General features: G+C 39.7%; 1 protein-coding gene across 4 annotated transcripts in view; it reads left to right on the top strand.

Annotated features, from left to right (window-relative positions):
- DCL2 (dicer-like 2) overlaps window positions 1-12,749 on the top strand; it is a 538,569-nt gene that overhangs the window by 47,997 nt on the left and 477,823 nt on the right. For all 4 annotated transcript variants that reach the window (XM_089402947.1, XM_089402946.1, XM_089402944.1 and 1 more), the window contains exons 2-3: window positions 6,259-6,436; window positions 6,545-6,658. In XM_089402947.1, coding sequence (XP_089259073.1) covers window positions 6,259-6,436; window positions 6,545-6,658 — 292 coding nt within the window. The remainder of the gene's footprint in view (window positions 1-6,258; window positions 6,437-6,544; window positions 6,659-12,749) is intronic.

Below are 12,749 nucleotides of genomic sequence, written 5' to 3' on the forward strand. Positions count from 1 at the left end.
TTCGGATTTCCAGGGTCTGAATTTCTATCCTATGATAGCCCTCTGAGTCCTTTTTCCAACCCCACATGTCTGATCAAGATTGGATTCTTCAAGAAAGAGTTATGCCCAATCTCCCACGATGACCTGATTATAGACTAGTTCAATAGAGCGAACTTGTACGAAGTGCCACGTGTCACTGTTGCGACCTTCGGCCCTGAAAATGCTACTCAACAAACTACAGTCCATCCTATTTCTGTGACACTTTATGAATTTTGAATCCAATTCTCAAAGAGAAAGTTATGACGATTTTCCCAACGTCGCCTGTTTGACATGGAATTCGGGAGCCTGCAAAAACCCTAACTTCCTCGGATCATATCTCCGAAAATATAGCGAACCAAGATTTGAAATTCGGTCACGAGGTTCATCAAGATTTCGACTCAAATGGGTTTAGTTTCAGCTTCTGAAGCTTCACAAAAAAAAGTTATAGCGAAAATGCCACGATGACCTGTTTGAAGCCACAAAATCCCTACAAGAGGAGGATATGAAGGTCATTATTTATATGAATGTCTTGAGTTGAGAGGGTCCTCAACAAGTGAACGTTGGAGGGGTTTTAGGAGCAATTTTTTTATTATTAATTATTGACTATTCAATGACCACAACCAATTATGAGTGCCATGCCACAACCCCATAGGGTTTTAACCCACTAACTGGGGTTACTGACGTCAAACATGAATATCTCTCAAACCGTGAAGAATTACTTGGCATGCCATATATCAACGGAAACATCTCGACGAGTAGAATCCATCTAGAAGATCCTTGACTCAGAATATAGTAAGTTGTCAAGTCAAAAAGCCCATGCAAGATCGGGGTAGCCACTAGTGTTGCTTGGGTAAACATTAATGACAATCACTGATCAACTTTGAACTTCCAATTACGTCAGGTAAGAAGAGTTCAATTTGCTCAGAGCAGGACTCCAATAGGTAGAGGTAGAGCCAGGAAGTATTTTCGGAAAGCAGTGCAGTAGAATCGTTGAGTAGATTTGAGAGGAAGAGGAAGAGAAATTTCACACGTAGAGTGATATTTCTCTCAGAGTGTTTCTAGCCAAGAAATCCGATTTTGCCAGTTGCAGGTGGCAGTAGCAGCTAGCAGGATTGCGCATTCCATAAGAGAGTGCAAGCAGCAGAGTGAAAACCGAGCAGAGGAAGAGGGAGTTTCCAAACCAAATTCGAGATGGCCACAACTGGGCTTAGAGATCAGGATAGGTTGGAGGGAGCCTCCAACTATGTCATATGGAAAGTTAGGATGCCCTTCCTTCTAGATGAATATGGCCTGAAAGCCTATGTAAATAATGTGGTAGTAGTTTCCTAGGATGTTGATCAGTGAAAGGCGTACAAAAAAGAGATGGCTAAGGAAAAGCGAATGATCTTGGATGGAGTCTGAGATCATATAGTCTCACATATATCTAGCAAGAACACTGCCAAAGAGATGTGGGATGCTCTCTCCACGCTATATCAGAGTTCTTCTGAGCAACGAAAGATGTTTCTCCATGAGAAGCTGAGGGGCATCAGGATGTAGAAGGGCAAGGGTATAGATCCTTTCCTCACTTGGATTCAGGAGGTTCAAGATCAGCTAGCAGCTGTTGGTGAGGCGCCCCGACTCACAAAGCTTGTACGATTGGCACTGAACAGTGTCTCAGAGGACTGGCAAGTGTTTGTCCAAAGCATATTAGGCAGAGACACTTTGTCTGGATGGGACAGGATGTGGGCTGATCTACAACAGGAGTTGAGGCGAGCTCTAGTAAAGAGTACCATCAGCGGTAACAACAACAAGGATGTGAAGAGTGAGAAGGAAGAGGAGAATGTGGTCCTAACATTAAAGGGTCCCAGTCAGGGGCAAGGGGAAAAGAAGAAGAAGGACCTGTCAAAGGTAAAGTGCTTCATATGTGGTGAGTTCGACCACTACAGTATGCAGTGTCCTCTCAGGAAGAAGAACAAGTAGGAGAAGTAGGACCAGGCAACAACGTTCATAGAGATAGGCAAGTTGTCCTCTAGGTTGGAGGAAGAGTTTGCTATGTTCGCAGCTATACCTCTACGAGTGAGGTGGGGCGACATGGAGCTGTAGTCAAGAACTACAAAAGTTTGGGTAGGATCCTTGAGGTGTCCTCTTCATGGATCACTACCTTGGTACGAGATCCCATAGTATTCAGTAGTAGGATGGATCAGTGTCAGTGATGCAGTCAAATTCCACAATTAGAGTTGCAGAGTAGTAGCATTCAGGTACAAAGGAGCGCAGTGCAAATTCCTTGGTGGATAGTGCATTAGCTAGTAGCAGTCAGGACTCGGGAGATAGATGCATCATATTGAACACAATTGATTCAGTATTGAGGATACTTCTCAGTTGCAGTGGTTGCAGTAGCAGTAGCAATAGATGAGAGGGAGTTGCAGTGCAGATGTAGGGTTGGTAGCAGTATGGCAGTGTCAGCAGCAAGTTGCAACACAAATGCAACATCAGATTTGCGTAGTGGTTGGTAGGCAGTGGCTAGACATCAACATCGTAACAAATGGTGGTACAAAGGCAGAGTGTTGTGGCAGAGTGTGCAGCACTAGAGAGAACACCTTCCTCGCTAAGAGGGAGTGTTAGTTTCTATAGCATCAGAGGTGTTCTAGTCTCGAAACTTTGTGGAGAGGCTAAAACACTGGAGTTCTTCATAACCTAGAAATCGTTTTTGGAAATTCCACCTAGAAGTGTCTCAATTAGATTATTAGTCTATTTTTTATTATTTCCTAAGTCTAAACTTAGGAAAAGGGGTTAATTAATCAGAATTAATTGAGATAAGGTGTGAATCATCTAGAAAATCTCACTTATCGAGAGGGAATTAATCTGAGCCCTTGATAGTGGACACTTGATAGTGGCATGCCCTTCCATTGTGGGCTTTGGCATGTATAGGTGTCTCCAAACTTAATAAAAGAGTTAACCAAGGATTCTATTAGGTAGTTTCAGCCTTTAAAGGGGTTGACATGTCCATGGTACATCCATCAAGTGGTAGGTGGCATGTGATATAATGATGGAATGGAGTGGGTGTCAGGGGAAGGCTCCATGCCACATGCCACAGTACAAGGGTAGCTATAATGGGAGAAGGCCACACTTGGTTATATGAGTGTAGGAGGGAGAAATCGTGGTGCATGAGTTACCTCGACCTTTGTTTTTCCCCCTTTCTTCATATGCCTTTTGCCTTTGATTGATTTTTTTCTTCATAACTGCTCGGGGCTCTCGGGGATGAGAGCATGATGTGTAGAATATAGCAGTGATTACCCCCTTAAGGTGGGGTAGCTCATCGCCGACCAGGTTTTGGGACAATCATGGATTCCTTAATCATGAAAGGGGTCAATATGAGGGACCCTAGGAACCAGGGTGATGGCCATAATGATAGGGGTAGAGTTCATGATTGACTTTTACCCACGTGCTAAATATGTATGTCCCAACCATATTTTGAATTTTATGGTACATTTCTTGTTGAGAGTGGCCAAAATATGTTTTTTCTTTTCTTTTAGCTGCATCAACCTCCGGGGCATCGTTCCAAGCCCGACCCAAGGTGTGGACAAGGGGGAAGCCAACTCCTTGTGGGCCCAATGGGCAAATGTGGACTGAGATAGGAAAAGTGATGAATGGGGTTGTAATAAGCGGATGAGAGGTGATGTATATGGTGTCGGGAAGCGGGAGCACGCAACCAAAAATGGGTTTTTCCACGTAGTGCCATCCCTAAAGCTAGTAGCCAATAAAGGAGATCCATGAGATTAGGATACAAGGTTAACCATCAAATTGGGCAGAGGAGACAAGAGTACAAACCTAGTCCACTCTTTTTGCCGAATCCCCCCCACTAATCCATGCCCAAAAATATCCATGATAAGTAAACAAAAATACCCAACTACATAATGAAAAGCCATACCTTTGTGAAAATTTGGATGCCCAAATTTCTACTGTAGCAACTGTTTACGTTTCTCCTATTTGTTAATTACTTGAACAAATTATTTACTGTTTCCTACAGTAAACACCGAAAGTAATACACTGCAACCTTCATCGTTTATATTTGGTGCAGAAACAAGAAACTGAGCAAGAAAGAAATACAACACATCTACACAGTTGTTTTTGGACAAAATGTCCCCAGAAAAGCCCAGTGTGGGAAAATCGGAGCAGCAGTTGAGGATTTTATTATTAAGTAGTAGTTTTCTAAATACAATCTCTAGATGCCTTGCTGGCTATCCAATACAGAGAATATCACTGATAGAGAGATAAGTGAGATTACCTCACAGTATCACTGGAGATCCTGGCTGATCTAGCCATTGAACGGACTGCCCCTGGCTGCCTTTGCGCAGTCACTGCGTCAGCCCAACATCACAGCCTCTAGGGATAGCATCACCCCTTTTGTTGATCGATTTTTTGCTCAGGAACTTCGATTTTCACCTCCTGGTCTCACACCCCGGCTTCCGACTTCTGAAATCGATTCCTACAGCAAAATTACGGACCTCCTCAAGGCTCTGTGTTGCCTTTGCGTCAGTCTACGCTGGCTAGCTTAGCTTCTACGCTGTCTCTCCCAGATCTCTCTCTGTCTTCTCTGCTGAGTATTCCCGGATCAGGAGAAATCTCCAACCGGAACCTTCCCTGCCCCTCACTGTAAAAGATCACTTCGAATTTCTCTCCTGTAGCTACTCTGCTTCAGAAATTCGATCTTCTGATCTTCACTCGATGTATTCTCCAAGTGCTCATCAAGCCTCTTCTTATAATCCTCTCGCTGATCAATCAACGACCTATATTAGATTCTAATCAATGGCTAGGATCATATTGACTTGATCTCTGCCTTCTTCTAGAACTTTCACCCACAGTTTAGATTAATACCCATTAATTATTTTAATTTCCTAAGTTTAGACTTAGGGACCCATTAAAAATAATTAATTATTTTAATATAACTGTCTCCGGGTGGAATTTCCCAAAACGATTTCTGGGTATTGGAGAATGCATGCATCTAAGCCTCCCTGCAAATTTGAGACTTAGAGCACATCCGATGCTACCAGAAATCAACAACCTTTGGGGTGTTGGAAGACCCACCTTCAAACATATGATCATAACAAATGGGTGAGGGACCACATGGCTGGATTAGGTGGCGGAGAATATCACACTTCAAGCTATCTAGTGGCTGCTGGCTGCCAGCAGAGGACTATCTAGGAGAAAAAAATTCTCCTATGGATACCACGCATGGATGGTGGGTAACACAGTAGAAGGTTGTCTCTTGTTGTCATAGCTGGAAACATCTTTGCTGTAGGATGCAGATCCACTCCCTCTGCTGACGTTTGCCATAGGAAGAGCAGTGAGGGAGACACCTGGAGATCAACAGCTAGGTTTTTGGTAGCAGTCCAAATTCTGCAGAGTTCTGTATATATTTATTTATTTATATTTAAAGAAAATAGTTACTTAGAAAATTTGCTGGTATCTTTTAAAAAAATTGATAATATATTTGTTAAGAATATATTATATTATTTGTTGAAATTAGTTTTAAGTAAAGAAGATAATCATCATTCCTCTCAATCACTTAAATTAAATTCAATTAATAACAATAATTAACATTTAATATTACTAGCCATTTACAATTACAAATATAATTTTTCTTACAAAATTAATAAAAAATCTAAATTTATTTAATTAATTCATGTTTTAGTACTTTTTTTTTATAATTTTTTGTTTGTTTGTTTCCCTCTTAGATAAGGTGTTAAACTGCAATAAAGGGTAATATCTCGTTTCATTTATAGAACTAAAACTAAATGCTATAACGTAGCATGTGACTTCAATGGTGGTAGACTTAAGTCTCAATGATGACTGTAATGGACATGGACTTTCTTGTGGATGCTATTCATGCTAAAAACTGCTTGTTGATTTTGATTGGGGCTAAGAGTTTGGCTTCCTGGAATATAAAGACATAGGTAGTGACCCAAAACACAGGAGGTATTTGGATTATCAGCCTTTAATTGGTGGCGTTTTTTTTGAAATAACTATAATAAATTGGTACACATTTGTAAATAGTAATCAATAGTAATTGTAATTATAATAATTTTTAACATTTCTAATAATATTATTATTTTGTAAATTTTCTAATTAACCTTTTTTTTCCTCATATCTAGGATGAACATTTTGATGCTACACTATCATTAATATCTTTATCTATTTTACAGCTCCCAAGTTTTCATTCTCTTCTCAAGAGAGTTGCAAATGATATCTATTGTGGAACAGGTATCAGCTGGAAGTCTTTCATAGGGCAGAAGAAGAAAATATAATAGCATTTCTCGAGACAGGGGCAGGGAAGACCTTAATAGCAGTCATGCTGATAAAGTCTTACGCCCATTTATTAAGGAAACCGCAAAATAACTATGCAGTTTTCTTGGTGCCGACTGTTGTTTTGGTGCAGCAGGTAAGGTGATGATAGAAATCTTATGTTGTTTGAACTGCTTTAGCAGTTTTGCTGGATTTGAAATATCTCCTCGTGCTTAAATTCTTATTGTCGTTGTAATTTATGCAGCAAGCCAATTATTTAGAAATTCATACCGACCTCAAGGTGGGTCAGTACTGGGGGGACATGGGTGTTGACCTGTGGGATAGGGAGGAATGGCAGAAAGAACTCAATACTCATGAGGTATGTGGTTTATAATAATAATAATTACATAGCATTGTAATCTAAACATTCATAAATCGTACTAATTTAATATAACGTTGTCATTACTTATTTTTTTTTCACAATTTGATATTATTCAGAGCAAGTGATATGTTCTTTGAAGATTTTTTTTGATTGTTAATGTATATGTGATTTGTGGGATTAGTCTGTGGTCTAAGAAACGGTGATTGAAAGGTATCTAAGCCTGTCATAATCATTTGGGGATCGCATTTGGCCTTGGCCACACCAACATTTAACGTGGCTGGATTTTTTGTGTTTTCTCGTGACTACCACAAGTTTCAAACATTAGCCGCCTTATAAAATGAACCCTTGAAATCCAATTATGTTAGCGAAATTTGACTGTTATTGAAATTTTTTTATTCTGATAAATACCTATCATTTAGCCATGATTTAAATTGAAAACAAGATTCACATTTAGTTAAAAACACACACTAATTCAGAGCATGGAAATGTGCTGTAATGATAAGTAGTGAGGTGATTAGGCTTGTATTAAATCCAAGCCCTGAGTTCAAAACTCCATAAATGGGTATGGATAAAGTCAGTTGTAAATATGGGATGATTTTGATGACATAAATATGCTAATGATAACGTGAAACCTTAACCAAAGGGGTGACGGTACTCTATAAGCAATATTTCCCTACCTAGAAAAATACTAATGTGATATAAAATAGTAAAATAATACTATATAGAAAGTCTCCAATTATGAGAGGCAAGGGAAATGAAAGTGAAGATAATTAGCCAGTAATATGGAGTATGGAACAGCGTGTCATCACAAACAAGAGTGAAAAGTGAAAGGGACAATATAACTGAAGATTATAAGCGATTAATATGGAGGTTGGTGAACAGCTTGTGTTGGTTAGACATCAGGATTCTTAGTGTTTTAACAGGGAATAGTGAACAACTTGTGTTGGTTACACATTAGAATTCTTAGTGTTTTAGTATGTACCTTTGCTGAAATTTTTGCATGTACTGAGCCTTACTGGGCGATATAATTTGACATATTTTCAACCTTATAACTTGTTGAGAAATCTAGGGGCAGCAACATAGGATGATTTCTCTTGCTTTGATAACTGTTTGTGATATATTTTTACTTCACTTAATTAGCTTCTTCTTTTTCTTGTTTATTAATAGTGTTTTTCTTCATCAAACAACTACTAAACCATAAAGAACAATAAGACAAAGGACACAAGATATGGACGATCAGCCAGGGCCAAAACCTCTCCAACTCTGAGAGGAAAAACCCACAAGAATTCTGCTTTTTATAGAATCTTAAATTGAAGAATTCCAAGACCTAGACCCTTGACCAAAAACTCCTCCAAGACCAAGTCAAACTTGCCTTAAGTCAAAGTCAACCTCTTCCTGATGCTGCTGCAATCTCTCCTTCGTTTTCAACCTTCGGCCCTGCAACACTAGTCTGAAATATTTGGCCTCTCTTATTGCAGTTCTTGGCCTCCTGTAGTTGACTCTACCTTTTGCACGTGTGACAGGATTAGGGCAATTTTAGCTCTTCTTCTCCTTCGTTTGACTTGAGCTAGTCTCTTTGTGATTTCATCTTGCAAGATAGACCTTTTCCTTGTCTTGTTTCGGCCTTCTTGAGGTGACTGTACTTCTGATTTGCTGCAATAGGAAGTGCCCTAGTTTCCTCGCACGTGTGGAGAGAAACAACCCAAAAACAAAAGCAGAAATTTCGTCCTTACTCTTCTTCCTTCATCCTTCTCTTTTTCGCACTTTTTCTTGTTAGTTTTTGTAGCATCGGATGTGTTTTAGCCACAAAACTTTGTGGAGAGGTTAGAATGGATGAGTTCTTCAAAACCCAGAAATCGTTTTTGGAAATTCCACCTAGAAGTGTCTCAATTAGATTATTAACTAATTTTTTAATTGTTTCCTAAGTCTAAACTTAGGGAATATGGTTAATTAATCAGTGTTAATTGAGATGTGGTGAGAATCATTTAGAAACCCACACGGATCGACATAGAATTAATCTAGGCCATCGATTATGTTTTAATCTTGGCTGTTGGTGTTCCAACAGAAGATTATAAGAAGAAGTCGATGGGTAGATGGAGAATGCACCAGTGCAGATACTCAGTTGCCCAGGAAAATCGATTTTCTTAGTGGCTGACGTTCAGCAAGAGAAGATAGAGCCAGAGGGTGAGTCGCAGGGGAGAGAGAGAGAGGTCATTAGCAGTAGTCCAAGAGTGTAGGATAAATTATAGAAGGGCCAGCGTGAGAGAGAACGCAGTTCATCAGGGAACTGCGCAGTCACTGCACAGAGGATGACGTAGTGAGACCAGGGTAAGGGCAAAGGGTTTGTTTTGGGGTCAGAGAATCATTGTGGAGAGTGAGAAATTTATTGCTAAATTTCTGTCAGTGTTCTTTCTCTATTAGTTGTTGTTCGATGTCTTGTACATGAATTATTGCTGAAGAATCATAAAGAAACCCTCATCTGCTGCACCGGTTTTCCCGCATTGGGTTTTTCCTGGGACAATTGTCCAAAAATAACTGTGTTAATGTGCTTATATGTGTGTTAGCATTTGTTTGATTTTCCTTGCATTTATTTATCCACGGTATTTAATTTGTGAAGGTTGTAGTGTATTTATTTCGATATTTGCCGTAAGAAACTGCAAATAATTTGTTTAATTTATTTAACAAATAGAAGAGATAATATCAGTTGCTGCAGTAGGATTCCAGACTTCGGAATTTTCACATTTCTCTTCCTTGTGATCGAACTTGAGTGAGTAAAGTGTGTCTTCAAAGTGAGTTCAAACTTCAAAGTCTCCTCTATATAGGCTTCTCATCCATGTTTTAGGTCGACTTGTAATTGTCTCTAGGTCGACTTGATGCTTGTGTTGGCCGACTTGTTCTTTGCATTATGACTTGGTCTTGGAGGGTTCTTTGACTCAAATAAATTCTTTTCACAATATGTAACATGCCCAAATGGGTCTTTCATACATGACAATGACTCATAAGTCCTAGAAGCTCCCAATGGGAGCTTGACCTATAAAATAAATTTCTCTTGAGCATGAAACCCATGCCACAAGAACAACAATAATAAATTTATTTTTCTTATTACATAAAATACATAAAATCATGATTACATATGTCATTATGAAGACCAAACCTAGTTACATATTTCAACACTTCCTCTTAACTAGGGAGGTATTCATAATCCATACAAGGTACTTAGACATTCTCAATCTGAAGAATTCTCATATGAAGAGTCGGATTGGTAACCTATCTATTTAGCATCATATCATCCAACACTGTCACATAGCAAGGCCTTGACTAACAACTCTATCTCTCCACAAGATCAAAGCATAATGCTGGTGAGACCAATTATTTATAGACACTATCATCATCATCTCTCAAGGAACATACCCCACCCAGGTGTTCACAGGGTATGTCCTTCCAATACTATTCTTATCTTGGATTCCCAATCCTCAAAGAATATCGGTCCTCTACGACTACTCTTATATTGGATTCCCTACCACATCCTCAAAGAGTGTCGGATGCCAGATGCTTACCCAATCCTCCATTTTTTCTTCCCAAAGTGAAGACAAGAATGACGTGTCTATCTCTCCTCTCATCTCAGAACTTGTTCAAGCTCCCTTTTAATCAAGGATTTTCCTCCAAGCTCCCTCTTAACGAGGGACTTGTTTTCCAACAACAACTCTTTGGTGGAGATCATGGCACTATTAGCTATTAGAAGAGCTCCTCCTTTTGATGTCATGAATATTATCTTTATCATTATGGGACCTTCAACTCTTGGGACTTCTTTGTAGGGTTTTGACCATCCATCTGTTGGAATTTCTTAGTCTATCCGTTAGAAATTCTTTCTGTACTATCTGATTTAATTCTTCCTACTTGTTCAGTTAGTTAACAAGTTATTTACCAGGTAAATACTGAAAATAAATACATGTACAGTATCAACACATACAGATCATAAACTGAAACAAACAAGCACACAAGTGACACTGTTGTTTTTGGACTAATGTCCCTGGAAAAGCCCAATGCGGGAAAACCGGTGCAACGATTCAGAGGGTTTTATTATTATGCAGTTTCAGAATACAACCAGGGTGCTAGAAATGGATCACCCAACAGAGAATGCCCTTGGCAGTAGTACCTCTCAGTCGGAGACAGATATTACGGCTAAATCACCGGATGAACGATCCCACAGCAACAATGCAGCTTCTGCTGCTCTGCGTCACCTTGATAGGGACTGCGTCACCCTATCCAACTTTCTAGCTCCAATCCTTCCCACGAAATCTCCTAGAGCTGCATCTAGGGTCTGCGCCAGCCTCTCTGGCTCAGTGTCAACACAGTGTCTGCCTATCTAGCCTAGCGTCGGCCTCTCGGGGCTCTATGTTAGCCTCTGGAGCCTCTGCGTCTCACACGCTGGCCCTCCTCAGGCTCTGCACAGCTCTTGGCTGCCTCTGCGTGGCCTCTAGTTGGCTCTGCGTCAACCCTCTCCCGGCTTTTGCGCTGATGCTTTTGGTACTAACTTTGCCTCTCTGCTATGTATTCACTGCCCCTCAGCTACAACTCAGATCACTTCACTCAATTTCCTCAGCAAACCCTGCCCCAGAAAATCGAGTTCTTGATCTCTCTCGGTGTGTTCTCCAACTGACCCTCAAGCCTCCTCTTATACTTTTCTCGTTGGTCCATCAACGACCGAGATTAATTCTCTAATCAATGAATAAGATTAGATTTGGCTTGATCCATGACTTTTGGACCCTTGTAACACAGTTTTTATATTAATACCCATTAATATTTTTTTTTTTTCCCTAAGTTTAGACTTAGGAATTCCATTAAAAATATTAATTATTTTGATATCTCTCAAACTGTTTAGAATCTTCCCAAACCATTTCTGGGTCTTGGAGATCTCATGTGCTTTAGCTTCTCCACCAATTTTCGTGGCTAGAGCACATCCGATGCTACCCCAAATCAATACCATCACTTTCATTCACGAACCATGTCAGTCATGTCATTCTTTCTTTAATTGGAAATTGATCTACTAGTCCATATTTGGCTTTTTCTTCATACAACTACCTTTTCCACATCATGTTTCCTTTAGGATCTTCCATCCTTCCACATGAGTACTAGTTGTAGGTGACATTCACAACTCTCTTTTGGTATCCCTGTATCACCCCATCCAGATATTGTTCAAAAATAAAAAATTAACATCAAATCAAAATTACCTTTTGTGATGGCTCTTCATCATGACATCCTCTTGTTGCAACTTCAACATCCTGCATACATATTGACACATCTCCAATATATTCAATGTGAAGGGTCTTCCTTTACAAACATTATCAGGGCCTTCATGCTCTCTCTATGGAGATGTCATGGCCAAGTCTTCTGGTTATTGGATGTTGATTTCCTTTTCTATGTGACCATAGTTACATCTTCCACGATCTCCTTTCTTTCTTCACATATTGCTCCCTAGGAACTTCCATCCATAGTTCCATCATCTTTGTCAACCACCTCATATTCCATATGCGGACATATTATGTTAATTTCATCTAGTCAGTATGTGAACCATGCCTTCATGCATCTTTCCAAAGGAGGAGATCCCTTTTCTTTGATCATGCTCATGAGATAGAGCATTTACCCATGCAACTATATGACGACATGACTCAATTAAATACATGCATACATATCTCTTTCCTTCTTTTGGTCATCTAGGCTTCCTTCAGTAGCTTCTTTTTCTTGATTTAGAGTACTTAAATCATATTGACATGTTGCATTCCTTTGTCACCATACCATCATCCTTCTAAACAATGAATCCCATACAAGGTGGAATTCTCAGTGAGACACTTGCTTCCTTCAAGAGAGGTGAACCTTCCAATGAAGATTCCAATAGAGGATCTAGATTATCCTCATTCGGCAGAAGCTCCTTTCTCATGATGATGATGTATGGTGAATTCCTTCTATCATGCTAGATGACTTTCTTTCAACCATAAGTACCACTTATGCTTTCAATGAGGTTACTAAGAGCTACTTCCTTCTAATTGTTGGAAATAATACTGAGAGGGGGGGGAGGTGAATCAGTATT

The sequence above is a fragment of the Pinus tabuliformis genome, chromosome 2_1, assembly GCF_031772625.1.
Source record: "Pinus tabuliformis cultivar Carrire ecotype Pingquan chromosome 2_1, CPIR1, whole genome shotgun sequence".
In the NCBI taxonomy this organism is placed as follows: domain Eukaryota; kingdom Viridiplantae; phylum Streptophyta; class Pinopsida; order Pinales; family Pinaceae; genus Pinus; species Pinus tabuliformis.